This window comes from Nyctibius grandis, chromosome 11, assembly GCF_013368605.1.
Source record: "Nyctibius grandis isolate bNycGra1 chromosome 11, bNycGra1.pri, whole genome shotgun sequence".
NCBI classification, from domain to species: domain Eukaryota; kingdom Metazoa; phylum Chordata; class Aves; order Nyctibiiformes; family Nyctibiidae; genus Nyctibius; species Nyctibius grandis.
In genome coordinates, this window is record NC_090668.1 from 16,576,163 (window position 1) to 16,602,925 (window position 26,763).

At 46.4% G+C, this 26,763-nt stretch overlaps 1 protein-coding gene and 1 non-coding gene across 2 annotated transcripts; one reads left to right on the top strand and one right to left on the bottom strand.

Moving 5' to 3' along the window:
* The first annotated feature begins 2,492 nt into the window (after positions 1-2,492).
* LOC137669080 (small Cajal body-specific RNA 15) lies at positions 2,493-2,624 on the top strand. The gene has a single exon (XR_011049045.1). It is a non-coding gene; the product is annotated as a small Cajal body-specific RNA 15 (non-coding RNA).
* A 3,166-nt stretch (positions 2,625-5,790) lies between these two features.
* FSD2 (fibronectin type III and SPRY domain containing 2) lies at positions 5,791-24,961 on the bottom strand. Its single transcript, XM_068410153.1, is given in 14 exon segments — positions 5,791-6,510; positions 6,512-6,685; positions 9,008-9,184; positions 12,454-12,586; positions 14,530-14,663; positions 15,051-15,204; positions 15,946-16,080; positions 17,139-17,294; positions 18,347-18,468; positions 19,455-19,477; positions 20,745-20,978; positions 22,015-22,110; positions 22,192-22,976; positions 24,666-24,961. Coding segments are annotated over 13 exon segments (2,358 nt in total). The 5' UTR covers positions 22,936-22,976; positions 24,666-24,961; the 3' UTR covers positions 5,791-6,434.
* Between the last annotated feature and the right edge of the window lie 1,802 nt (positions 24,962-26,763).

The following is a 26,763-nucleotide window of genomic DNA, read 5'->3' on the forward strand; positions in this document are numbered from 1 at the left end:
CTGGAGGTGGGAAAAACCATGCCAAAGGAGTGAAGGCAAGTAGGGCTGCTGCTGACCCTTGCTACAAGAAAGCTTTATGAACTCACATTATAAATGGCGAGGCTATTCAATGTTCATTTCATCAAGCGTTTTATTACACAGGCCATGAATATACCTGACTCTAACTGCACAGGCACAATAAATAGGTGTACTCCAGCAGCCTAGCTGCGGCTTTCAGGTCAGCATGGGAGTGGGACAGGGCAGGAGGTGTTGGGGTGGCCCCAGTCATTTCCTGATGACGTGCTTTCCGACGCTTGGATGGAACATAAAGAATTTTGTTTAGAGACTGAAAGAAAACTTGAGTTTATCCAACTGGCTGTGAAATACCTCCAAATAGAGGGACTCTACATGCTACTTGTGGCCCAGCCCAGCCTGGATGGTGGGTGTCCACGCAGGCGATTGGGGAGCTGTGGGCCACCTGCCCCAGGGGCTGAGGTCACTCAGCAGCTTTTCTCACGGCCCCAGTCCCGTTGCTGGAAACCCGCACGCCGCTGAGCGCTGGGTGGCCCTCATCCAGCTGTGCCCGAGCTGTGCCCGGGTCAGGGCCCAGAGGGAAAGGAGATCGCTCGCCTGCCCCAGTAGCAGGTGTTATTCACACACTTAAATCTGCAGGATCAAGCACGTGTTATCGGCAGGAAAGGAGACGGACAAGATAAGCAGGGGTGGCGTTTGGCAGAGGGCTGATAAAGGCAACAAATGAGCTAGACAAGAGCCATCGCTGGAAAGACCCCTCCGCTGCTCGGCCGACAATCAGGTAGGGGACAGGACGTGGCGGACTCGGGCTCGGTCAGGTACTTCTCGGGAAAACGCTGCGTTACTGACGCGGAGGCGGGCCCCTGGCTCGGCTCGGTTGCAGTTTCTGTGCCCTCCCCAACCAGGCGCGGGCGCAATCCCGGCGGCTCCCGCCGACCCCCGGGCGCCTCCGCAGCCGCCATTTCCGCCGGGACAGGCGGCAGGAGGGCTGGGGCCGCCGCCACGGTGCTCCCCCGCACCACGCGTGGGCGGCGGGGACCGCGCCGGGCCAGAGCTCCCACCCACAGCGAAACACGAGTCGGCTGCCTCCGGCCGAGGCTCCTGCCTCGGCACGCCCTGAGCCACGGTCACGCCGGCGAATGGAAGGCAGCACCCGCCCGGCGCCCGGCTCTAAGGTCATGTTTACTGAAGCAAAGAGCCGGCCCCCGCCCGGCGGCAAGTGCCCGCCCGCCCGCTCGCCCGCTCGGGCAGGGCGCGGGGCGGGGGCTCGGCCCGGCACCGGGGCCTGCGCCCACAGGAAATGGCGGCAGCACGAGGTGAGGCGGGAGGGGGTCCCTCATGGCGGCGGGGGGGTGCCCACGCCCCCGCTCGGGCGCAGCATCTCCTCCGCCCAGCCCGCGGCCGGCGGAGCTCGGAACGGCCCCTTGTGAGGGATGGGGGTTTTCGCCCTCGCTCCGCTCGCAGGTCCCGTAAAGGCCCCGCGGAGCGACCCGGCGGCGAGGGGAAGGTACGCGGCCGCGTGGGGCCGGGCCGGGCCTTGGCTCCTTCCCGCCGGAGCGGGTCCCCTCCGCGGTGGGCGCCCGGCGAGGCCCGGCCTTCCCGCGCCTGGAGCAGGAGCCGCTCGGAGTGCGGGGCTCCCTCGGCCTCCTCCTGTCGTCACTACTCGTGTGTCGCCTTACGGGCCTGCCGTCGCGATGTGCCTCGCGTGGAGGTCCCCGCGGCCGTTGCCATGCCGGGCTGGTGAAGAGGCGCTTCTGCCCGCAGCGCTTCCCCCGGGCGGCAGGTGAGCGCTGCCCGGCCCCTCGCCCATCACCGTGCCCCCGGGCCCTGCTGCCTGCCGGCGGGGCTGGGCTGGGGCAGCGTGACCGTCCCCGCGTGGGGAGCGGCTGCCGCTCTTCGCTGCTGCAGCCTCTCTGGGGGCTGCGTTTAAGCCACAGCTTTACGTCTGCAGAAAACACTTTTATTCAGCTCCAGCTGTGGGATAAGCACCCTTTTGGCAGAGTGCAGCCCCATACGGCCGTTTTATGTAGCAGTTTGTGGCCTCAGTATTCCTTGCATCAGAACAAGTAAAGCTTAAAACGTAAGCCTGCTTGGAAAAGGTTTAGCAAGCTGGGACAGGACAGCCAAGTCTCAATATATACTGGTAATTGAGCACACCAGCGTAAACACAACAGAGAGGAAAATTTAACAAAAAGTCAGTGTTGTGTCTTGGGCTGTCCTAGTGGAGTCAGGTGCTGAGCTGAAGGGAAGCAGAGCCTCACCTTTGTAGGGTCCCTGCCTGCTTTGCTGTGCATTGCTAATGAGTGATGTTATAGGTTACTGTGGGAAGACAGAAGTGGGCACACAGATGAGTTGAGGGCAGGAATAGGGAGTTGCCTTCCAGGCCAGGAAGACAGGCTGGGTGGTTAGGCTCTGCGGTGTCCTTTAGGAGAGCACAGTCAGTTCCTGAGACTTCCCTGGAGTTTCTTACATAGATTCATCTGGAGGACTAAGAAAGTGGAGCCAGTGACATTATTATTGACTCCACTGATACTATCCTCCTAAATTAAATGGTGGAAGAACAAGGCCTGCCTGTGAGATAAAGTCAGGACCTACTTCATCTGCCTACATTGTTTTAATGGCAATTAGAGAGAGCAAGTTAAAAGTCAGGTGTTTCTGTAGAAAATGGTGGGTGTGTTTGGGATTGAATTGAACATGCTAAAACTGTATTTCAGGGCTGTTGTGTTGCCTGTTGTATTTGTGCTTTTCATATTGTCTCACTGGGTGTTTTTGCTCACAGGCCCGTGGGTCCCTTTGTTCCCAGCTCAGGCCTGAGTGAGAGGGACACTGGACGTGCTGAAGGATTACGGTAACCAGTTTGGAAACTAACTGTTCAGCCATAGAGGTTTGTGTAAACCTGAGAACTGGCTTCAGCCTTGTGAAAGGGCTTCGTGGCATGCCCTCCAGTGGCAACAGTGTGTACTAATATTTTAAATCCAGAGGGAACAGAAGGGAATTTGAAAAAGTAATCCTTTTTGCCCACCCTAGAGGGGTTTGAGGGTAACTCCTTCGGCCCAAGGGCCTTTGGGCAGCTCTGGCGAAGTTCCCAGTTAGCTCTGGGTGAGGCATGGTTGGGGGTATCCCATCCTTTGGCAGTTCCTGCTGCTGCAAGCTGTGCAGGGATGTGTAGATCACTGCTGCAAATCGGCAGGCTGTGGGGTTCAGTTTGCCAACACCAGAGCTTCAGGCATGAGCTCTGGTTCTTCACAGAAGGTGAATTTTGCTGTGTGCCAGTAAATGCATATAGTGAAAAGGAACAGGAAGAAAAACGCTAACAGGTACCAGGAAAAATGCATCTTGCAGCACATAACTCGCTGTCACAGACAAGGACAGCTCATTTTTAACTGACTGTTGTCCTTCACATGATCTGGTTCAGTAGTGAGCCAGACTTCCTGTAGACAGGCTTAGAGATGAGAACAGGTTTTGCCTCATCTGAGACACCTTTCAGTGCAAAGCAATAGCTCTCAGATCAACAGCTCAACACAGTTCTCCAAGATGAGTGCTATACACAGGGTTCCAGATAAACTCAATACACTTGGTCTGTGGTACCGTGTGGGACCTGTTAGTGCCCTGTAGCTTCAGTAGGAGACCTCCCTTTCACTGTCAGATACAGCTTCCAGTTCTGTCCAGGGTTTGGCCCGTACTCACAGTCTTATAGACGTACGGCACTTCCCCCTGTCTGGTGGATTTACACAGAAAGACGAGGTTTATGTGAACTTCCATTTTGTGTGCCATACTGGTCTGATCAGTATACCCGGTAGTGGAAGTGGTGGCCCTCCCTGTAAAGGCTTTATATAAAGGTAATTCACAGTGACAGCTGGTTTTAAAAAATTGCAGTTGTTCATGCCTTTTCCTTTGCTGTATAAATATTTAAGTGACAGGGTTAGGATTCCTAAGGGAGGAAATGCTTGGGTTATTGCTGACAGGTGAGGCTTTTATTAAGCAGAAACATGCAAACTCATTTCCCATACTGTTTCTAAACTAGTAGCCAATTATTGCTTATTTGTTCTTTTTTTCAGATATTTCTGTTGCTGCCTTAGCTGTCCTGTACCGTGCCTGGCGATGACCACTGAGTCACATCCTAGTGAGCAGGCTGCTCCGTACTCAGCTGTCGGGCCTCCATTCTCCAGCAGATTCATCAGGCTGGCAATGTAATGATGGAGCTGTTTGGTACCTGTAGAGTCCCTCTCCAAGGCTCTCAGAGCACCTCGCATTTGGGTCAGAAAATCTGTCCTTGCAGCAGTCCTGCGAGAGGGTTGTGAAGTCCTGGGGACTCCCAGGGCAGCTCACCAGTTGGAAAAATATTTTGGATTGGGTTCTGGTATCATCTGAGGTGAACAGCTAACCTAGGTGCCAGGATACCGGGATGGTTTAAACACATGAGGCAAAAGCTGTTGGGGAGTGGAGGGGCTGTTCACAACAGAACATCTGCTTTCCTCAGAACCACTGGGTTCACTAGCAGCCTTTCTGCATTAAAGGCTTTGTTGGGAGGTTCAGACATCTTCATACCTCTGCTCTGATTCTTGCATGTTTTACTCTTTCAGAAATCTATTTGAAGAGAAGATTGGGCCCTTGATTTTTGGCAGATAAAGGTAAAACATGTTCCAGTGGGTGGAAGTTGAACCCTGAATCAAGGCATACATTTTTAAGCAGAGGAAAAAAAAAAATGTTACAGCAACTTGGGTGGTGGTGTCACGCCACTCATTCCCTGGCAGAGGAGCTGTACGCTTGAGCTGCTGTTCTCTGCTCTGGCCTTACCAATGTCAGCAGGGCTCACCTGGCCACCTCCTGCCCTCTGCGTTGGCAGTGCTTGCTGGCTGAGTTACCTGTTTCTGGTGGACACAAGTTGTGCTCACTGCCAGACATAGCACTGCAAGTCTCTGGCCTGGCTTACAGGAGGTCTGATAAAGTGGCTGTCACAACCCTTTCTGCCCTGGAAATCTGTGAATTCCTCGTAGGCTGAGAAATGACATGGTACTTCATAGCTCAGTGTCGCTAAACCTGTCTTTTTTCGGGGCTTGCAAAGCAAGTAGATATCCAAGAGAAGCTGGTACTAATCACTGCCCTAATGACATACTCAGCTCCTGTTTTTATGGTTTCTGCAAAGCCTGTTTTTGGGGAGACTTTTTTTTTTTAAGCTAGTTGGAGAAGAACAGACAAGCTTTTGGCACACAGTTCTGTGTCAAATCTCTTCACTTTTGCCAGGCTCTGTTTATTTGTAGGGACTCTGTATATTGTAGAGGCTGCTGCCCGTTCCTGACTGTCCCCTAGAATGGAAACTGGATCCGATGATTTTGGTAATGAATGTGCAATAAAACTGTTGAAAAGCTTCTCTGTTAATGACTCTTGATTGAATTCAGGTAGTTTTGACATACCCAAATGCATCTATTTAGAGCTGGACAAGCCTGCTTTACGGGCAGTGCCTGTCTGATTGTCTGGCGTCTGGAAATGAAGCCTGAACAAGGACATTTCAGCTGAGTGCTGGGACAGAGTACTTCCAGCCCCCCACTGGACACCCAAAGCTTCAAGGGCACAGCATCAGGGGTGAGAAATCTTCAGTGCTGAGGGGGAGAACAGAGTTGAGAGTGCGGAGGATGCACCAATGTGGAGATGAGCACGGCCAAAAAGAACAAGCTAAAAATGGTGCTTAAGATTTCTCTGTAGGGCAATTGAGCACTGCAAAAGGCCTCAGTTTGGTTTTTGTTTTTTCCCTGGATGAATGAATGAGAAGCATGGGCATTCTGTAAAAATGTCTTTTAATATTTGAGACTGTAGTGCAGGCTTGGGTATTTCAAAAAGCCTCGCTGTGGGTGGTAGGCGGTAACAGTTCACACACAGGGGAGGCGTATTTGATTATCTTGTGTCACAGACTTCGTGTAGCAACAAGAATACTTGATTGTGAGATCAGCTTCATGGTTGGAGTGTTTTCAGCTCTGTCTAGCAGCTGTACAGTGATGATGCCTTTTGCTATTTTTGTTTTTCTTTGAATTTTTAGCTCTTCAGCAGACAAAAGAGTGGAATTAATGATTCCTCTGGAACAGGGGAGTTCCCTAGGCATCAAATGGGTGCTGGGGGAAACAGTGATCAGCTGCCACTGCTGCTTGGTGACAGTGTCACCTTTGAGAAGGATGGTATCCATTTGTAACTGGAGAATTCTGGGTTGCTGATGGATGTTGTGATCATAATGGTTTGCTGCTAAGATCGTGCCTAGGAGGACAAACTGTCGCGAGGGCTCAAGCCTGGCAGCTGGTTTGGGTCAGAGTTGCTTTGCGATTTCTTGGGGGAGAGCTGGTTTATAGGGAGTGTGATGGTGCAGTTAATGCTGAAAGAGAGCATTGCTCAGTGCAGGAGTACCTGTAGATGTGGCAGCTACAGAACACAGGTTATGGGAGGGCAGTCCATGGGGGTATTGCAATTCCGGTATGTATCCGTAGGGCACCAGGTGTTTCCAAAGCAAGCAGGGTGGACGTAATGCTGGAAGCGTGAGTTGAATGCGTAAAGATGCTGGGCAATATCTGCATTGAAAAACGAGAGTCTGCAGTTCTCATAGTCCAGCAGGATGCCAATCCTTCTCGGGGGGACAGTAATTCTGATGTCTGGTGTCATCCCGCTATGCAGAAATTCGTACTTGTGTCTGTAGGCAAGAAACACAGATAAAAAACCTGAGGGCACCCTGGCTGCTCTCAAAGGGAAGCGCTTTGTGCACCCGGGGGTGTTCCAGGGTTTGCTTCCTGCTTCACATTCCCATCCCTCCTGTGTGCCCTGTGGTGACTGCCCCAGTCCCATCCTCTTTGCTGAGCAATGGCTGTGTCTGCCAAGGAGTGGCATGCTCTGTGCTTCCACACAGCCTTACCCTGCAGTGCTCCGACGTGCCTGTCTAACCCGTGTAACAGGCCTCTCGTTTCATATCCCACTCTGGCTGCAAATGGGTGGGCGGTAGCTCTTCGATATGGACAAGGTCAGAGTGGGACATGGGACTCTCCATTTTTTTCCATGTCTCAGAGGGCAGTGTGGGTGTCCTGTAAATCAGAGGGTGCGCTCCTGCCACTAGGTTTAGCCTGGAGTTTTCCCTTCATGGGGCTGTGCTCTATTAGGCCGGTTGGGCTTGCCCCAGAACACTTGTCATCCCCTCAGCCTTGTCCCTGGACAGCTGTAGTCACTGCCAAGGAGGGAGTTGGCTGAGATGACTCAGTCCTGTCCTTCCAGGCCCTGCCATGCTTCCCACTTGCTCCCTGAGGGCCTGTGGTACTGAGGCCTCTTTCCTGCCAAAGTTAGGGGAACTGCTCACACCCACCTTCGCAGCAGCAGTGAGGGAGTGTAATCCCTCGGCAGAGGCTGCCTGAGTCACAGCGTGGCTGGGCATCCTCCTATTTGACAGCGTTTTTCAAACCCCACTCTCTAAATGACGTTTCTGGCTGCTTTTCCTACAAGACCTCCCTGCTCAGCCACAGCCATGTTGATGAGGAAGTTCCTGTCTTCACGCTCGTTTACTAGAGGGTGACGTCTTTTAATTGTGATTCCTGGACTGTAGATTATTGGAGGCCAGGGAAGTGCTCTGTTTGTAAGCAGCTTTGTCATGAGGGTAGCCCTCTTCTTCCCCATGCAGTCACTGTTTGAGTAATGCTGAGGTCCTTTAGTGGTTACTCAAACAGCTCTCCCTAGTGTGGCACGCTGCAACCAGAAATAGGAGACTTATGGGAACATGTGCCTTTCTGAGCAGACATGAGAAGATTTATTCAGCTGAAGTGAGTTATCTCACATTTCATAAGGGTCAGTTTCTTCACTAACCACCTCCTCTACCCACACCACTCAAACCTGAGAAAATTTCCCTGCAGAGATTGGTATGACAGTGACTCAAACTGAGCAATGGCCCAGCTCCCTTTTCTCTCTGAAATCCATGCTCATTGCTCCAGAAGAATGAGAACAAACCTCAACGTACCTCTTAGCTCAACATAGCAAAGAAATCAAATTAGCCTGCCTGCAGTGTATGGGAGAGTCATTAGCTTTAGTGGGTTTGGTCTCCCTCATTAAGCAGCATTTCTTGCTGTGTGGGAGGCGAATGCCAGCACTGCTAAGGACTCTGGCTATGCAGCAGGCCAGCTGCTGGGGAGCCAAGAGCAGCAGGCGCCTGGGGAGGAGCATGTGCTCCCGCTAACTGAGCTGCATCTAAAACCTCTCCCTGCGTACCAGCAGGCAGAGGACAGGCAGATTTGGGCCCATGCTGTGCCATCCTTGCCATTTGCTGACTGTGCATGTGGTGGTGTCCAGGCTCCCTGTTAAAGGGGACCCAGCAGCACTCTGGCAACTCTGGCAGGCTGAGCAGGGAGCCATTCAGACAGTCAGCAGGCAACCCTCAGGGATGCCTGGGGGGTGCGACTTGTTTTCTTGCTCCTGGATGCTTCACAGGGTGCCCGAATCTCTGGAGTCCAAGGCAATGATGCTAATATAATGGTGTCTGGGGAGAGCCAGGGGGTCCAGCTGAGGCATGAGGCGAGACAGCATTTCTGCATGCAGGTATAGCTGTTAGGTACTTCCATAGGCAGAAGAGAGATCAAAACCAGTTGCATACAACCGGGTTTAGCCAGATACGTAGTTTCTCGGTTACATGGATCTATTACTCTCTGTCTTCCCACTGGGGTTTCGGTGACCTAAAACAAGGCCTTTACATCTAACTTCTGTAATGCAGATTTTATTCAGATTTGTTCCTGGGACTGCCTATTTCAATGTGAGAATGTTATTAAGCAGGAGGATTTGGTTAAAGGTTACAGTATCCTTCCAACACCAGTTCACAGTGCCAATGGTGGAATGTCAGAGGCCCCTGGTTAAGTGCTCGGTCTGGGTTTTGGTATAAAATCTCTGGCTGCCCCCTGCAAGTAGGAGTTCTCTGCTGCTCTGCCTGCGGGTGTACATGTAGGAGGTGTTCCTGTAGGAGACTTGTAGCTTCCACAGCCCTTACCTCGATGGTGTGATGATGTGCCTCATGCACCAGGATGAGTTGTTTGCCCCCAGATAACCATGTCTTGGAGTGTTTTCAAAAGCCACACCGATCCTGTACTCTGTATCTTCCTCGGCTTCCACCTCCCAGTAATGCTTTCCTGGAAATGGGATCAGACTGCCCAGGATCCCAATACACCTGTGGGAGACAGACAGGAATATGCGCTTTGGCAGGGACTCTCTGCAACGCTGTTTACAATGTTTAGGTATGTAACGTACCTGGATATTACATATCAATAAACAAAAGCCGCTTTTGATATCTCCTTAGCAGTGCAGCATGGATTTTTGACTACAGCAAAGTCCACATGCTGAGGACCTGACACAGAACCTGCAGATTTCTTTGTGACATCTATCCTGTTTTTACCTGTGGGTAGTTCTGTATAAATGAGTACCCTGGGCACTTTCAGGAATAGGGAGGACAGCATCCTGTGCTGCCTGGGTTTTCTGGGAAAGTTATTACTTGCTAGAAAAGAGAATGTTCTGGTGAACCCCAGCATAGCAGGGGGAAAAGGCTACAGCTTTTGTATTTTCTTCCCAAACAGCCCAGGGCTTTAAATGTCACTTACCATCAGGAGCTGAACACTGTAATAGCATGAAACTCCTGTGACAGCTGGGGAGGAGGAGACCTGCCTATGCTGTGTTTGGAGAGACCAGCAAGAACTGAAGTAGGAGAGCTTGGAATATGCCTAGGTACCTGGGCCATGAAAATTTTTAACAGTAGACTGCAGTTCCTAGCCTTTATGATAGGAACCATGTAGAAGATGACTCCTTAAAAAGATCTGTAGGAGAGGCAAAGACAATATACCACAGAGAGACCCTTCAGCTTGATTTACAGGCACAGCCTCAGAGTCAAAGGAGCTGGGCGCTTTGAAGATGCAAGTCTGCAAAAACACAGGTTCTGAAGCGAGAAAGTTGGGTGGAATAACCCATGTCAAATGCCTCTGAAACACCGTAACTCCATTTAAGAGGGCAACATGAATCCTGTAAGACTACACCCCAGGTTTTCCTCAGGACAGTACGCAGTGTATTAGCTGTCATTGCTGCATCACAGGGGATAGGAGGTTTCAAAACACACTTTCAGTTTTGGATGGGGAGTCACACACAACATGTATGTTTCTGTGGTAGGGTCGTATCTTTAGAGATGACTTTGTAATTTGTAACTTACAAAGGCAAAGGATGTTGCTGGCATCTGAGCTCATCTACCTCTAGGTAATGCTGAGAAAGAGCATTTGGAGGGCCTGATGTGTGAGGATGGGCAACCACAGCAAGATATCTGTACTCTGTGCCACCTCAGCAGCAATCACTTAAAGCAAGCGTACAGTTCATTACAAGTGCACATAGATGTCTTGCGAATAGCTTCAAGGCTGCTGAAATCGGGACTCAGAGAGGCTGTGCTGCTACAGTTTGAGAAGGAAAAGGAATGATGCAAAATGGATGGGTAAACATCTGTGAACAAAATATTACCATAGTAATGAGAGCTGCAAAGCCACCGAGGCAAACCTGAGTCAGACCGTAAGAGCTGCTGTGGTTAGGAAGCCCATTAGCCTTCCGGAGATCACACAAACTTCAGAAAGAAGAGTTTGCAATGTAATTTCCTTATAGTATGAGTGTTAGTCATTTCAGCTTGGGAGCTTTTTCTTTTTTTTTTTTTTCACAGTATCTTGGCATGAAAGAGGCTTCTGAGAGTTCACAGTGGCATCAAAAACTCAGCCTCAGAGTTCAGAATGAGATGAGTGCCAGCTCTGGCTGTTTATGTGAAACATAAAAGCACCCTGTGGAAGTGGGATGAAGTCCCATTTAGGCTTATCGTGATGACTTTAATGAAGAGAATCTTCTATCTCCTGGCTCTTTTCTGCTGAGCCCTCTAGTAACATTACATTTCCATGGAGGGGCTAAGTTGTGGGCTTGTATTATTCTGTGTCTGCAGATGCCTGTCCTGGTTATACACGGTTTCCATGGTTCTGACTGGATACACACATTTTGGCAAGCTAAATCTCTCATTTCAATGGCAAAGGGCCTCATTCTGTTTTTAAAGTAAAATCTCTAGGCCCAAATAGTATCAGCTGGATCTTTCAGCAAGAGGTAAGTATTCAGATGCCTCTCCTTTCCTTAGCATTTGCTTTGGCACTTAAATACCTGTTCAAATTTAGCTGAAGGTGCCCAGCATGTGTGAGTAGGTCTGTACGTAATTGTGGCTGGCTGCATCTGTAACCCTCTTTATGAACTTGCATTAACTTCCAAGTGATGCTTAAGTACCGAAGAGCAGCTAGAGAGAGAGATTTAAACTCACAAAATCAATGAGAGCTGCTGAAAGCCCGATTAGACACTTCCTGGCATCTATTTAAACAAAACCAAACAGACCAACTGTGCTTTGAACTACACAAGCCTCTCTCAAAGATGAGGGTCAGGTACCCAAAGCACCAATAGTTTTTTTTGCCCATTCTGCAGTATTTGCTGTAGTGAACAAGTTTTACATAAGATGAGTGTTTGGTGGTTTCCATTGGACAGAGCTATATAAAAACAGCCCCCAAATCTCTACATGTGAAACCAAGACCCAGGAAGGATGGGCAGAGCCTCCTTCATACTATGTGCAAGGCTCTATCGCCTCGGCAGCTTGGGGAGGAAGGGGCAGGAGAGAGGGAGTAACAGCCAGCAGAGAAGAGCAGCTCCTCAAGTCTTGGAAGTGTGCAAGTGCTGGATCACTGTAATTAAAAGATAACCTAATAATTATGCCTTTTTTTTTTTAAATCCCACTAGTGCTGTAGTAAGAGTATATGGGGTTTGATTTTTTTTTTCCTTGTGATATTTTCCTGGGGGTTTTGGACTCTGTGAAGAATTAAATGGGAAGAAAGTTTTGGAATTTAATAGAAGTCAGTGCACACATCATGCAAAGGGAGATGTTGCAGATAATATTTATTAGTCACCCTAGGAATTCTCAGAAAAGAGCAGCAAGTCACAGGGGAGTTCAGTAATGGTGCTTGGGAACAATAACCCCAGTGAAACTATGGAGCCTGGATAAATGGATAGAGAGTTTTACTCTCCAAGGAACTATGGGGAAAGCCTACCAATTCAAACTGAACAGTTGTCTTAGGAGCCCAACTTGAAATACCTTAAAATAAATCTGATTTTCTAAAAGATGAGTAATCCGTATTTTAAAAGGACCGACAAAAATGTTTGCAGTTGTCTAAAACTGAACACAACCATAGTCACTTATGCAAAAACAAAGATAGAAAAAAAACACTATACATTATACACACACATACAGTCTGGAAGTTTTACTTGGTGCCTGGCTTGAAGGTGAGGAGAGCTGCAATACCTGTAAACCTTTTTAGTGGATTTAAATTCAAGGGAGGGGTGTGTCATGGGCAAAACACATGCATTAGTTGCAACTGAAATTCTTCTGTATACCTTGTAAAGCTGTTGTCATAGACAGGCAGATCACACTCTGGGTTTTCCAGTTCATCGCATGCAATTGTAAATCCATCATCTAGAATTGCCAGTAAAGGATGGGCTGTGTCCTCATTAAGGCAGAAGTAGGTGCCTGCAAGAGAGAATGCCTGAGGATAACTCCAGCAACTCCTTGTGGCATTAGGGTTTGCAGCAAGGGTGTGGTGAAACATTTGGATCCACAAAAATATTAACCAGTGCTCTGGAAGGAATCTGTGGCTGACATTGAGAGGGCAAGGCTGTCCATTTGGACTTTTTCAAATAAATGGGTATTTTACAGCTTCACACTATTTAGTTACAGCCTTGTGAAAAGCAGAAAAGGGGCCTTAACCTGCTTTTGAACCCAACCAGGGCTCAAAGCTGCCGGCGTTGCGCAGGAAGTAGCTATGAGGTGTCCTCCCTGCAATGGACTGTCCGGTTTCAAGTCATCTTCGTCAGAGCCGAAGTGATCTATTTTTAATCACTGAAAGGAGAAGGGGGGCTTAAAGGCCTCTCCATGGCCTCACTCTTCCACATAAATGCTGGGCACAGTTTGAAGAGAAGGAACCCCTACAAAGGTGCCACATGCAGCATCCTTCATACTTCAGCAGCTCCTCATCAGATCAGCCCTGAAAGAGGTAAGTCAGCTAAGCCAGCCCAGGATAAAAGTACTTCTGCCTTTCTCCCTTCGGAGACTTCACAAAGCAGGTCTGACGCACTGCGCTCTGATGAGCAGCCACGTGCGTCACAGCTGCTGTTTGTAGTTGGTGTTTGTGTATCCACCCCAGTAAGTAAGAATCAAAGGTCATTCCCAGTGTTGGAGGTGAGCGCTTGCAGCTGACAGATCAATTTGCATCAGCTGTTTGCATAATGTAGACTCAGAGAAGATAAATCTCTCCATGCTAATCCCAAATGAAATCATTATAATCAAACTGCAAGTTACTTCATTGCAAATACAATACAAACAATGACAGGGCAATTACAGGCATGGGCTGCTGAAAACAAACACATGCTGTGCAAGCAGAATTGGCAATTTCAAATATTGAGTTTGATTTAAGGAGTTGAAATCCACACAAACAATGGTAACACAATGACAGTCTTCCTCTCCAGGGATTTAAGAATGACCATTTCTTTTCTGTGGTGTCACTGATGTGTAGCAGACAGGTTTCTTACTGAAAAGTAGCCTTTTGCAGATTAATGGATGTGTGGCCAGATTGCTGAGTAAGCACAATTTGTAAATCTCTCCCAGGAGGTAAGGGCAGAAGAGACACAGGTATGGTGTGAATGCATCTGTAAGTGATGTGGGTGGCTTGAGACCCCCCAGTGAAGCTGCAGCATCATTATAGCAGTGGTGAAGATGAAAACAGGTGTCGGCCTGTAAGTCATTAAAATGAGCTTTGATTAGACAGTTGGGAGAGGAAAGAGCTTCCAACTTCCCTTTGGGGGAGAAGGTTAATCCTTTCCCAGCGTGGCACTGAGAGCAGAGAGGATAATGCTATGTCAGTTACCAAAAGCAAAGCTTCCAGCTGCAGGCTGGACTGCCTTTTTCCTGATGAACAAAGGGAACCAGCCCTGAGAGCTTCCCCAGCCAAGCTGAAAATGTTCTAATATATACAGAGGAAGATTTTGCATATCCAAATGACTCTGGAAAGTGCTGACTGACTCTCTCAGCCATACTTTCCAGCAGCATCATCATTACAGGCTAATCTCTGAAGTACAGTAAAATCACACTACAACTTTCTTCATTGGTGTGTCAGTACTTGGCAAGCTGGCAACATCTGGGGGCGTTGGGTTGATATTGTCTTTTAAAATGTTTAGAAATGAGTAACTTTCAACTATCAAATGTACTGGACAGAAATAATTTTAAATTACAGAGCTAAAGCAATGCACTTCTTGTTACAAAAAGTTTTTTTTTCATTCCTAAAAGGTTACCAGGTGTCTAATTAGATGTAAGAGATTAGGACCTGATCCAGAGGCCATTGAAACCCGCAGGAACCTTTCTGTTGAGATAATAGGTGCTACAATAGGCTGCTGGAGTTGTTCTGAGCTGTACAGTACCTGTGGTGTGTATCAGGACAGGTTCACTTCTTTCACTGGAACCACCCAGGTTTAGGGCTCTAACACAGATGTGATAGCTTTGTGTTGGCTGGAGGTGAATTAGGACTTCGCAGTTAGGAATCCCAACGATAGATCTACAGAAAATAAATCCATGGAAAATGATAGGGTAGAGAACAAAGGTAGGCCTTTGAGATTATGTTTGTGAACAACAAAGAAGAAATTACATGATCAGCTTCTTTTGTAACCCATGAACAACACTTTACCTTGTACAGTTGTCATTAGTGGGGGCAAGAGAGAGTCTGTGACAGACTATGCAGATTTTTACATTTGCTTCTGCCCTTTTCCCATACCCTGAATCGTCATTTTCTATTAACATTTATACAATTAATTGTACTAAAAGGAATGTTCATAAAGGTGAATTCACCAAAGGGTCATGGGTCCTGTCTTAGTGCTATCTGATGCCACATGACTTGAAATGGTTTCATCTCTCCAGGTCATGGATTGATAGAACAGTGACTCACTCAGTAATAGTATCGCCATTTTCTTCGTCTGTCAGCTTGGACAATTCAACCGTGTAGGAATCAACAGGGTTAATGTCTCTAGATTCCCAGCACACCAGTGCTGCATTTTCACAGCTTCGGATCTTTTTACTCTTTATGGTAGGTGGTGAAGGAGCTAAAAAGTAGGCAGAAGAACAATTCTAAGCTGTTGCTTGAAGATGTTTGCAACAAACATGATTTGAAGACTTAAAAAATAGAACAAAGTTGTGTAATAATACTATGTAGTTAAAGAAACCTGCTTCCCCAATGGCCAATAAACAGCAGGCAGGGCAATTAACAGTACTATTAAAAGACTTAATTTGGACTATAAAGGTCCCAAGAGAATTAATCAGACAAGTAACATAGAGACTGATTCCACAATCATTTTCTTTGTATCATTGGTTTTATCTTTGTTATGAAGGTGCATCTCTTCTCTGCTCTAAGATGTCAAAGACATTGGGAACAAGTCCTTGAAGGTCTCACTCTGACTTGCTCAATTTGATGTCAGGATTTCACAAAACTGAACTGCAGTTACAAAGGGCAGCAGAGCAGGTCAATCCACAAAATACCTACAGGCCAATGCAAGGAGGGCTGGCATCCACCTGGCAAACAGGGAGACTTGAGCCTTATTCCCAACTCTTCTACATGCTTGCATTTAAATAACTTATTTTGTCTCTGTGCTTCTGTTTCTTCAACTCTAAAACAGGGACAATTGGCCTGATAGTCTCTCCAAATAAAAGTAGGACATTCCCATGCAGTCAGTAGACTTACATCACAAGAAACAAAGTGCCCAGAAAGCATTACTGGCATAAAATTCAGAGATGACTGTGAATTTCACTATGAAGGTCACATAGTCGTATGAATAAAATATTTTTACCTGTTACATAAACTGCTTTTTCACTTGGTGGACTGATACCAGAGGCATTTAAAGCACTGACCCAAAATTCATACTGTGTATTCGGCAACAGATCAGTAATGGTGCAGTATGTTTCTTTGACTTTTAGCGTACACTCTGAAATGGAAACAACAAAGCATTTACAGTGCCTTCACACAGTTACCCACTCTTCCCCAAAGCTGCCTCAAATAATGGAGTTGAGGCGCATTGTTTTGTGTGCTGAGTTCAAGAGAGCTCCTTGTGCTCCGTACACTTTGATTAGCTGTCAGGCTGTTTCACCATGCCTTCCTCTAAGGAGGCATAAATCAGATAATGCAGCAGCTTCTGAAGGAACCACATCACTCAGGAAAAAAAAAAACAGAAAAAAAGGTCACCTACCTGTCACTGAATTTTTTCGAAAACGACCCTGCACGTTCCCACTCTGGGGATGCTGTCTGGTCATCTCATCCCAGCAGTGGGACAAGAGCCAAAGCTATTGCACTACTCATTTCTCATTCTTCATCTTATAAAATTTGGATAGGTCCTGCTTTTCTTTCTGAAGCGGCCATTTGGCACTCTACTGGCTTCCACTTTTGCTGGAGAAGTCACTGGGTGTTTTCAGTAAAAGGTTGTGCAAGAATATTATTAGCAAAGGTAGTTTTGTCATAAGGCTGGCACATTTTAGGATGGTTCTGTGGTTCTTTTCTTGTGCGTGTGGGTGATGGGGAGTTACAGCCTATTACTAGCACTGAGATAAACTGTAAAATGACTGTGGGAGTTTCAGTGGGCGTGCTGATAATATGTTGAATTATAAATTCATCTAAAAATACTGTGCTTTGCAGTGGATGCAGCGTATGTGTGTCTAACGCAGCGCCCACCCTCCATGAAAGGAAATGCTACGTTGAGACCTGACTCCATCCACTGTTCCCTTCCCAATCCTGCTATCCCAGCTGCTGCTCCATCCTGTCTTTGCTCCTGTGATGGGTCCTGCTGCAGCTGGCAGCATGACAGATGTGGCAGGGGGAAGAGTGACAAAGCCAGAAGCAGGAAACATGGTGGCAGATATGACAGTTTTGGTGGTGGGGAGAGTGCACAGAAAGTACACTGGTTGCCACAGCAAGTCCAGAGGCACTTTGGAACCAGCTGGTTTTGCCAGTGGGGGGCTGAGGTGTCCCCTTGGGTCCAGGCCTCCTTACCTGCTTGTTCATCACTGTGCCTCTCGTTGCTCACTGGTTTATAGCACAGTTGGTAGCACTCGACAGTGTCATCTGAGAAGAGGCCCCAGCAAACTCTCAGTGAGGTGCCAGTCGCTGCATTGGGAGCCTGGGGATTGATTACAGGGGCACAAGGAGCTGCAGAGGGGAAAACAAGTCAGTTTTTGAATGTAGAAGCATGGTATGTTGCTCACAGGCAAACACCGCTCCTCTTACAAAGGTGTTTGCACAAAACCTAGGCATTGAACAGTCATATTCCTCCCACATGAAGAAAAGTTAGGAGCTGACCCTGTACATAGTTGCAGATAATCAGGTCACTGGTGTATGAACTAGTCTTGCTTCAAATCAAAATCACAACAACAAAATACATAAGCCTCACCCTAACCCTCCTCTGAAAACTTGTCCTCCCCTGCCTCGGAGGAATGTTGTTCCCTGTGAGGTAGTATGGCCCTGCAGGAGCAACATCTGACACACACTGCACTGCTGAGCACCAGCCCAGGGGCTGAGGAGCTGCTGGAGGAAAGATGAGGGAAAAAGCTGTCCAACATGGGGTCAGCAGCACAAGCGAACTAGTAGCAAATGCTATTTTAGTTTAAGAAGACACAATGTATGGGCATAAAAAACTCATGTTGTTCTTTCTGACCGTTTGTGGTGTTCCAGAAAAGGTTTAAAATCTTTCATATTTTTATTTTTTTAATTATTAGAAATTTGTTTGGGTTTTGCTCTGTTTCCGGTGGAAAATGTTTGCTAAATAGCAGAGGAGCAAGCCACTGAAATATGGTTAATGAGAGAAGCTGCACAGGTTGTTTAAAGCAGTCTGGTGTCCCTCTGTATTTTGTTCAAGCAACGGCAAGGTAAGAGAAGTTATCACCAACTAAGCATGCCTGACCCCTCAGCAGAAGGGGCAAGTCTTTGTGAGTCTTCTACGAAATTATCCAGCAAAAGCAGGGAAGACCAAACTTGGCAGTTCTGGTAATTTTATACAGAAAACAAATGAAAAAAAAATATCCAAAAATAGCTTCTGGTGTCTCTGTATATACAGGCAAACAAAAAAATCTAGAGGAAAAACTAGGGAGAAGCTAATTCTGCCTTCGCACTTCTCCTTTAAAAGAAGTAATAGACTTCTGTTTAATATGTATCCTTAATTAGATGTAAATAGGTCTGAAATAATTATCATATAGGAAGAGTACCTGGAATAGTATTAATGGAGTTCATTAGTTGTTCAACTTCAGAGAAATCTATGATGCGCTCTTCAAAGTCTGGCAGTGTTGAAAGCTCTAAATCCACTTCTTTCTTTAAGAATTCTTCCAGTCTATAATCAAAGGAAGAAAAAAAATGTCTAATTGGAAGTACCACAGTGTTGGAGATACCCTCCTATGATACCTATTGGTAAGAGGAAAAGAACAGCGAACTCTCAAATAACAGCTAGTTCCTTACAATACTGTTTTCATAGCTGTACAAAGCTCAGCCTCCCCACACCCTTTGCTTGGAGATAACGGCCATACATCAGATCAGTGCTCCAGGACGCTAAACAGAGCTGGATGCTGATGGGACTGAGGGACCACACTTTGTGTGCCCTGCCCAGGCAGTGAGCTGGCTGCCACACACTGCGCTCCCACTGACCCACTGCGCTGAGTGAGATTTCCCCAGCACCCCTCTGTGGGCAGCAAGCCATTAGCTCCATGACTTTTATTATTTAGAACTTATGATGCTCATGGTTCTAGGTGTTGTAAATTTGAAACACAGGGGTGATCTTTTCTCTGTGTTTTCATAAACAATGACAGTAAATTTAAATATATAGTTTTTGCAATTGATTTAGTGTGCTTTAAGATTTCTTCCAACTGCTCCAAGATCTTTCAGTATCTGCTTTGAACTCCCACAGCCTGACTTTCTACCCCTCTATATTAACGCATAAATGAGCCTGTTACTAATCTATTTAGGGAGCTCAGTTTTAGGCAGATTTGTAGCCAGAGCATTTCTTTCAAGATATTTAGCAATCCTGTTTCCCAGTCACTGAAATTAGTTCCTTATGACTAAAATGAAAACAGTGATTTATTCATGCTCTAACTCTCCTTTTGATTTTTTTGAAATTGGCTCAAACCTAGTTGTGAGTGTTAAACTTCTTAGAGCAACTTTTCCTGCTGCAGTCTAAACCAGAAATACTAAAGATTTCAATAGCTCTAGTAGCTTAGATAACATTTGTGTGCCTGAATGGAGTCCAGAACATGCAAGTGTCTCCAATAACAGGTCCAATTAACAGGAAGAAATGTGACACAAAATCCCAAACTGTGATACTACCTGTCAACCATGGTTACTGCTGCCTGTAGGAAAAAAGAGAGAGTGTTAAAGACACAAAAGACACATTTCTTGCATTAGTCCAGAGGCAGCCTACATCATGTTGGTGACCTGTTTTACATGAATTGTCCCAAATGCAACCCTTAGAGCGAGCTAATTGGCTCTCACCCAGCTCTGAGAACAAAGGCGCATCTAATTGTCCATTCAAGTTGACAGATCTTGGCTGAATTTACGGTAAGATAACGTGCAATATCAGGCAGTGACCAGTGTCTACCCATCTAGACTCTAGACTGTATCCTTCCTCAGTTGTCCAGAGTGCCAACAGCTGGGGAAAATAACTTAGTGAAAGTTATCTGGATTGGAGGGAGTCTGAGCAGGGCATGTTACTTGAAGACAGCCACACAGTCCCTGGAGAAACCTAAGCAGCTGAGAGCTCATGACCAAGAGCTGTTCACTTCTTGGTGAATAATGGTTCCTAGGGGGGATGTAAAACTGCTTATGAGCTAAGGAGAAAATAAAGTTATTCCAGAGATGCAGAGGAACAGGAAAAATCAGCTCATGCAAAGAACTCAGCAGGTTGGAGGGACACAGCAAGCTGATCCATTAGAGCAGAGGGGAGGTGGTAGGAGATTTGTTTACTGTCCGGTTCAGAAGTTACGGTGGCTGTGCTATAGAAATGCTCCCACCCACCTGAGTCATAGGAAAGCTCAGATTAGAGCAATCACTTATCAGCAGTGAAGATTCTCATTTTTTTTTCCCAATTATTTTTCTACCTGCTGAAGAAAAATAACTTCTCGACACCTCCTCAATAGTGGGATTCATCCATCACTTTGCAGGAGCTCCTATTTCAGAGCCTCCTGTTCAGCTGAACTTTCCAACAAAATGAGCAAGAAAAAGAAACATCTTCCAAAGTGGTTGCATCAGCCTGCCTGCTGTGAGCCCAGAATAGAGCAAGAGAGCTGAGCCTGCATGAGGCAATGAACACTAAGTGCTTCCAGAGTTTCCTGAGATAAGCTTTTTAGAGAGGTATCTTCTTTCTGAACCCCAGTGAGACTCAGAAATCACTGAGCATCCAAGTTACCAACTTCTGCTGCTGCTTCTGCATTTTGGCCCCATTGTGTTGCCCCACTAAGTCGATGCCACCATGTCAAGCACCTGGAGCAGCGAGAGCACCATGGATCAAGCACCTCAAATGCTCTCCAGCAATAAAGCCACTTGGGACTTCCCTGCTGGCGACTACTTGCAAGCAGCAAAGAGTATTTAGAAGGGGCCTTGCCAGTTAAAGCTCTTTACCTTCATAAAATTGGCTTTGTCATTTTCCAGGAAAAGCTTCTGGGTTGTGTCTGTCAGCTCCTTGCAGGTGTCAAGATGTTCCCCACAACTGACCAGCTGCCCATACAAAGCTTCCAGCTTCTGCCTCTTCTCTTCCCCCAGTGCTTCCAACTGCTCTTCGTACTTCTGAGCAAGCACTTGCACTGCATCGTTGTAATGCACCTCGAAATTCTGCTCCTGCCTCCCAAAGTTTTCCTGCAAGGCATTTGGGGGTTTATTCTTTGGTGTCAGGCCTGACCTATAGCTCAGCCAGAAAAAATCTCACCCAGGTCTGCCTAAAATTCTCCTTGCTAGGGAGGCAATGTCAGTACACAGAAGCTGTAAGTTAACTAATTTGCATGTTTAGGGGTTTATTCTAATCATTCACCCCCACTGAGGTACAAGAGAGTGTTGGATTTGGTTCCAGACATAATAAGAGCATCAGATATTATAAGAAGAACAATGACGTGAGGCAGCTGTCTCCAACCTAAGCCCAGAGAGCACAACTAGGGATATATCCTAGCCATAACCTCACAAGTGTTTCCACCAACACAGTCAAGCATATCCTTCCATGAGGGAAACCATGGCAACCCAGTGGGATCCATGGATTCGTGCTGGGGGAGCTGAGCTGAGCTAATGCTGGTATTCTCACTAGCTGCTGGAGAAAGCATTAGTAGGAAAGATGTAAGAAGCGGGCAAGGCTTTATTGCCAGCTGCTGCCCACTGCTCAGGCACCCATGTCCTTCTGTGTCACATGCAGCAGAGAAAAGACAGTAGGTGCCTTGAGTTACTGCTTTAGTTTGACTTGCTGCCAGCTCATCCCCTAACCCCGGGGCCCACTTGACACCAGCCAAGCAGGAGGACAACCCTTGAAGTGCTGTAGCTCGATGCAGCTGGTCCAAGGGCTTGCCTGTATCTGGCAGTTCTGTAAATGAAACTGAGTGAACGCAAGGGGTACACTCTGGATGGACTACTTAGATCACAGGTCCTTGGCCATCTAAAACTAAGATAACCTGAGTGGGGGCTCACTTTATTTCTGAATGCAAGTCTCTGTGCAAATGCTTAATGTGGTTTTACTAGCTCACTTAAAAAATTAATTAGGATTAATTTTCCTGAGTACCTGTCTAGGCAAACCCCAAGATAACTCTATGCTCTGTTACCGTAATTACTTGCCTTATTAACAACTGAACACTATGATTGTGAAAACTGTTCTAACCCCGGTACCACAAAGCCCAAGAAAAAAATGCCTTACCTCTACAGTGATGAAGATTTCCTCCAAGTGACTGGTGAAGTTTTCCATCTGAGCAATCTGCTCTTCCAGCTTGCACATGTTTTTATGAATCTCCTCCTACCAAAACACACACAGCATGATTCTTAGTATGTCTGGCACTGTTTTAGAGGGACCGCAGAATACTTGTATTACTCTTACCTTTTCACTTTCCACAGCACTAAGGAGCTGAACCACCTCATGATCCTTGTGCTCACCAAACAGTTTGTCAAAAGCTCGGATTGGCATCTTGCAGGTAGAACAAAAAACATCCGCTGCTTCCTCCTCCTCACTGACAGCCTGACTGCTGCACTCATCCGACATGCCACTGCCACTAAGCCCCTCTCTGGACCATATGTGGCTCTCAGCCTCATCCTCTGCTCTGGCTTTGCTCTGATCTTCCTCTTGAGAAGCCTTGCCAGGAAGTCCCTGCTGCTTTGTGCTTTGACTTTGGTCTTTCACTGGAGAACTGCTTTTTGATGCATTATATACGGAGCCTTGTGATCCTGCTTTTTCTGTGCGAGCAGGTGGCCGTCTGCTCTCCATCATCTCCAGATGTCCTCCAAGAAGCTCAAGCTCTTTTTCTCTATCCTCATCAAGTCCGTACATCTTGGCCAACTCTGCAACCTCCTTTTCCAAGTCATATCCAGCTTCTTGTGAGGGCTGAAGTTTTTCACTACTCAATGGGAATTCCCTTCTGGTATCCCCCAGAGATCTGTCTTCTTGACCAGATGGCTCTTCAGGAAAGATATCAAACCTCTCCTTTGATCCATAAAGATCCATATGATAAAATATCAAGCCTTCAGCCTCAGTCTCACTAGACTCTGGGACTCGTGGGGAAGCTGAATGACCGGGCCACTGGTCAATAGTTTCATACTCTCTTGTGCTGCCAGATCTGGATGACATTGGTATCCTCAGTGAGGCTTTTGAGATGCCAAGTCTCAATCCTGTAAAAGAAAAGAAAGATCCTCAGCTACATGCTTAGATGTCAAACATGAGTTTTTCTTGCTTAAAAATATATAGATGGAATAGGTTTGGCTGAGAACTGCTCAGGGCCTGGAGGTAGGCATGGGAAAGACCAAAGCCAGTAGTGTCACTTCCTAAGTGAAGCTTCTGAAGTGAAGCCACAGGAAGCTTGTTTTTCCTCACCTCCGTGCCAAGCACAGTAGAGAGCTGTCTCTGGTGTGCACCCTATGAGTGGCTCATCTGTGACCCTGATGTCTGATTTTGAAACTGTGGAGTAGCCCTGTCCTTGGCTCAACGCTGCGACTGTGCTTCAGGCGCACTTAGTGCTGTTCTGTGCAATTTGACGTGGTCTGATTTGAAGTCTGCTCACCCTGCAGGTTCTGTCAAGTGCTCTTTCTGAACTGTCAGTCAAGCATACTGTAGGATGCCCTCTCTTGTGACCACTGATGCCACATAACACGATAGCAAATGCCCCAAAAAATCACGTTCTGGATTTTTCGAGTTGCCATTCTTGATACTGAAACTTGAGGTTTCTTTTAACATTATTCTCAGACCAGTTCTCAGGTCCTTTGTATAAAACAGGAAAAAATACTGCCCTTTAGGGGTTCTCAGGTGCTGTGAAAATATGTATTTTAACATAAATGAAGCTCAGAAACAAGACTGATAATGATCTCCATGATAAAGCATACAGTAACTAGGAAGCAAGGCAGGCCATTGACCCGTGCGTTGAAAGAAGTCCGCTCTGACCTGGAGCTTGAACACTTTGTCCATTCTGTAGAATGAGAGAGGCGTGAAAAGAGCGCGTGGATGTGAAATGCAAAGCTGTATGATAAAGCAGATGCACATGAGACAGCATTAAAGCTGCAAAGGCAATTTTAACGCTGACTCCCCAAGCCCACTCTTTCCAACCAGCCCGTATTAGCAACAGCCCATGAAATAACGTTAGTACAGAGAGACCATGTGGTGCTCTGTCAGAGCTGCAACATCCCTGCAGCCCTCCACTGTTCACCAGCACTAACAAAATCACAGCTACAAAACTACCCAGGTCTGTTTTCCCAGCAACTTACTATTACAATCAAAAGAGTTCATGGAAGGATTTCAGCTGAACAGTAATGAACCCATAGTTACATCTAGTACTAGCTCAGTGAAGCATATGAAAGTTTTAAAACCTCTTTCTTGCAGAAAAAAGCCAAAAGGTCAGTCAGACATCAAGGTTATCGGAGCTTCTGCAGAAGTTTTTGCATAAGCTTTGCTTTCAAACTACTTTTTATGGTCTTTGTAGTTTCAAGTACTTGCTATCACCTCAAATTTATTTCATCAATATTTTGCTAATATTCCTGAGCATTACTTAGCTAACGAAGTCAACACAGTCAGTGAGTTATTAGAAAGCAACTTCTCAAACCAGTGAAAAATGCTAAGAAACCTCCCACTCTCTGGTTTTGTATCAATGACTGAAAACAGTCCAGCCTGCTGGAGCTGTAAGAAAACACACACAGAAGTTCACCGTTTGTCTTCTGGCACTGCAGACATGGGTACGGATTCTACAGCTAACAATACCTTACTATAGATAAAAACACCGAAGTTAGGCAGAAAATGATTTATGCTAAAGGCAATAAAATAAATCATGCAAATTCTAACATATTAAACAGAGAAAATGTCTTGACACATACCAGAAAATGTTGTCTGGCTCCTGCAAAGACTTTTTTCCCCATAATTATAACAATAAGGCTTGCTTTGGAAGCTACTACTAACTAGAAAAGTGAATCAACAAGTATTTTTTCTACCAAAATGAAATTAAATTACATAAATTAAAATGAACTTAATTAAGCTCATCTGGAACCCTGCTGCCTAAATAAGATTTTCAGATGATCGCTCAGTGTTTGCTCAGTTTACAGGCACAGATACAATTACAGTGAAGAATGTTTAAGTCCGTGACCATCAATTATCGAAAATATATAACAAAGAATGTTACTACCTAAAAACTTGCCTTCTATCTTAAGATGTCATAAATTCTTCTGATAGCTCAGATGGCATCAAACTTCATATTTATTTCCCCTAGTAAAAATTAATTCACATGAAAGCAATTCCCTGCCACTTTCCTATGACTGCAGTTGGAAGACTTATTGCTGTAACCCTAGACCGCCTCTTTGCTCAGATAGGGACATGCCAGCAATGAGCAATGGAACAAATATAGATGTGCCCCAGCTGTCCTTCAGCAGCGTGCTACGTGAGTGTCACCAGGATGTATGTCACACACCAAGAAAAGGCTCTGAAGGTGGATTCCTGGATCTGAAGTACTTGGAACAATTATAGAGAGCCCTTGCTAAAGCCAGGGCACCCTCTCACTTTCTGAGCTGGTGTTAATAAACCCAGCAGAGTGCAGTCCTTGACTCTAGGCATGATTTCCAAGGCTGTGCATCTGCGCAGAGTATGGTGTGTGGGACACAAAAAACATGCATCCTGCACAAACTAACTCAAATGGCTGGATGCATGTTTACAAAATTGCTGCACAATTAAATGGAAGAATCTGTTCTGTTCTTTGTGGAAGTTTAATGGCAAAGTTCTCTCTATTAAATTAGCAGAAGCTTTACTATTGGTTTGAGCTGGAATCAAGATCAGAGTCTAGAAAAAATATTAAAAATCAGAATTTAGAAAAAAACCCAGAAATTATAATGTTGCATACCCTTATTATACATATACATACATCTCCAACCCACGTGTGTGTGCTAGACCTCTGGAAAGCTAATTAGAGTGAAGAAAGTGGCCAATGGCCCAGGTAGGGGACTTTTTCACTCGGTCTGTGCTCAGTAGTGGTTCATCTGATAAAAAACAGGCTGTACATTACCACTGGTTAATGTGGTAATATACACTTGAGCTCTAGGTATCCATTCAAACGCACAAACCATCTTCTGCTGAGCTAACCTTGCTGGCAAGAGGTTTTTAAGCACCTTTGAGGACATTGCGTTATATAAGTCTCTGGCTCAGGGGACACTGCAAGGGGAAACATCTATTGAATCTTGACACAGCTCTGCCTTTTTCTCCCTTTCCAATGGAACTTGGTGTCATTTCCTCACATTAGTAACAGTGCAATTGTTTGATGTTTCAGTGAAGGAATTACAAGTTAATTACCCATGTAGTCATGATGTCATTACCGCTGACAATGCCTCTATCATCTGTGAGATCAGAGCGGAAATGGTTTCACATAAATAATGTTAACGTTTATGCTGTCAGACAGATTTTATTAATTTTTCAAACTAGAACTTATTCTTGCCCTTATACTGTTAAGCTATACCATCTTGTAGGCCTTAATTTATTGAAAAATTAGTAGTGTCAGCTTTGCTTCCGAAGAATAGAACGCAACATTTTGTTTACTGTGAATTAAATTTGGCCTTGCACACAAGGCACGAATAAGAGACGTGCTATATAAAACCCCCTTCACTCCCCGCTCCCCTGAGGCGCACGAGGCACTATTTAGGCAGTGTAGTAAGAACGACGATCTTAGGACTGAGTCTGATTTAAGGACAGGGACCATTTGACTGCAAGGGGGTTTGTGGCGATGGCCTCTGGGCCCGCAGCGTGGCAGGCGCTGGGGTTTGGGGCCACTCGCCACCGCCGGGGCTCGAATGCTGACACGCAGTAGCTTCCATCTCCATCTTGAAGTGTGGGGAAGGAGCGTGGGGTCTCGGCTGGCTTGGAAGAAGGGAACAACTTGTGAAATTTAGCCGGTCCCCCGGGAATGATGGCCGGGAGGAAAACTGCTCGCACGGG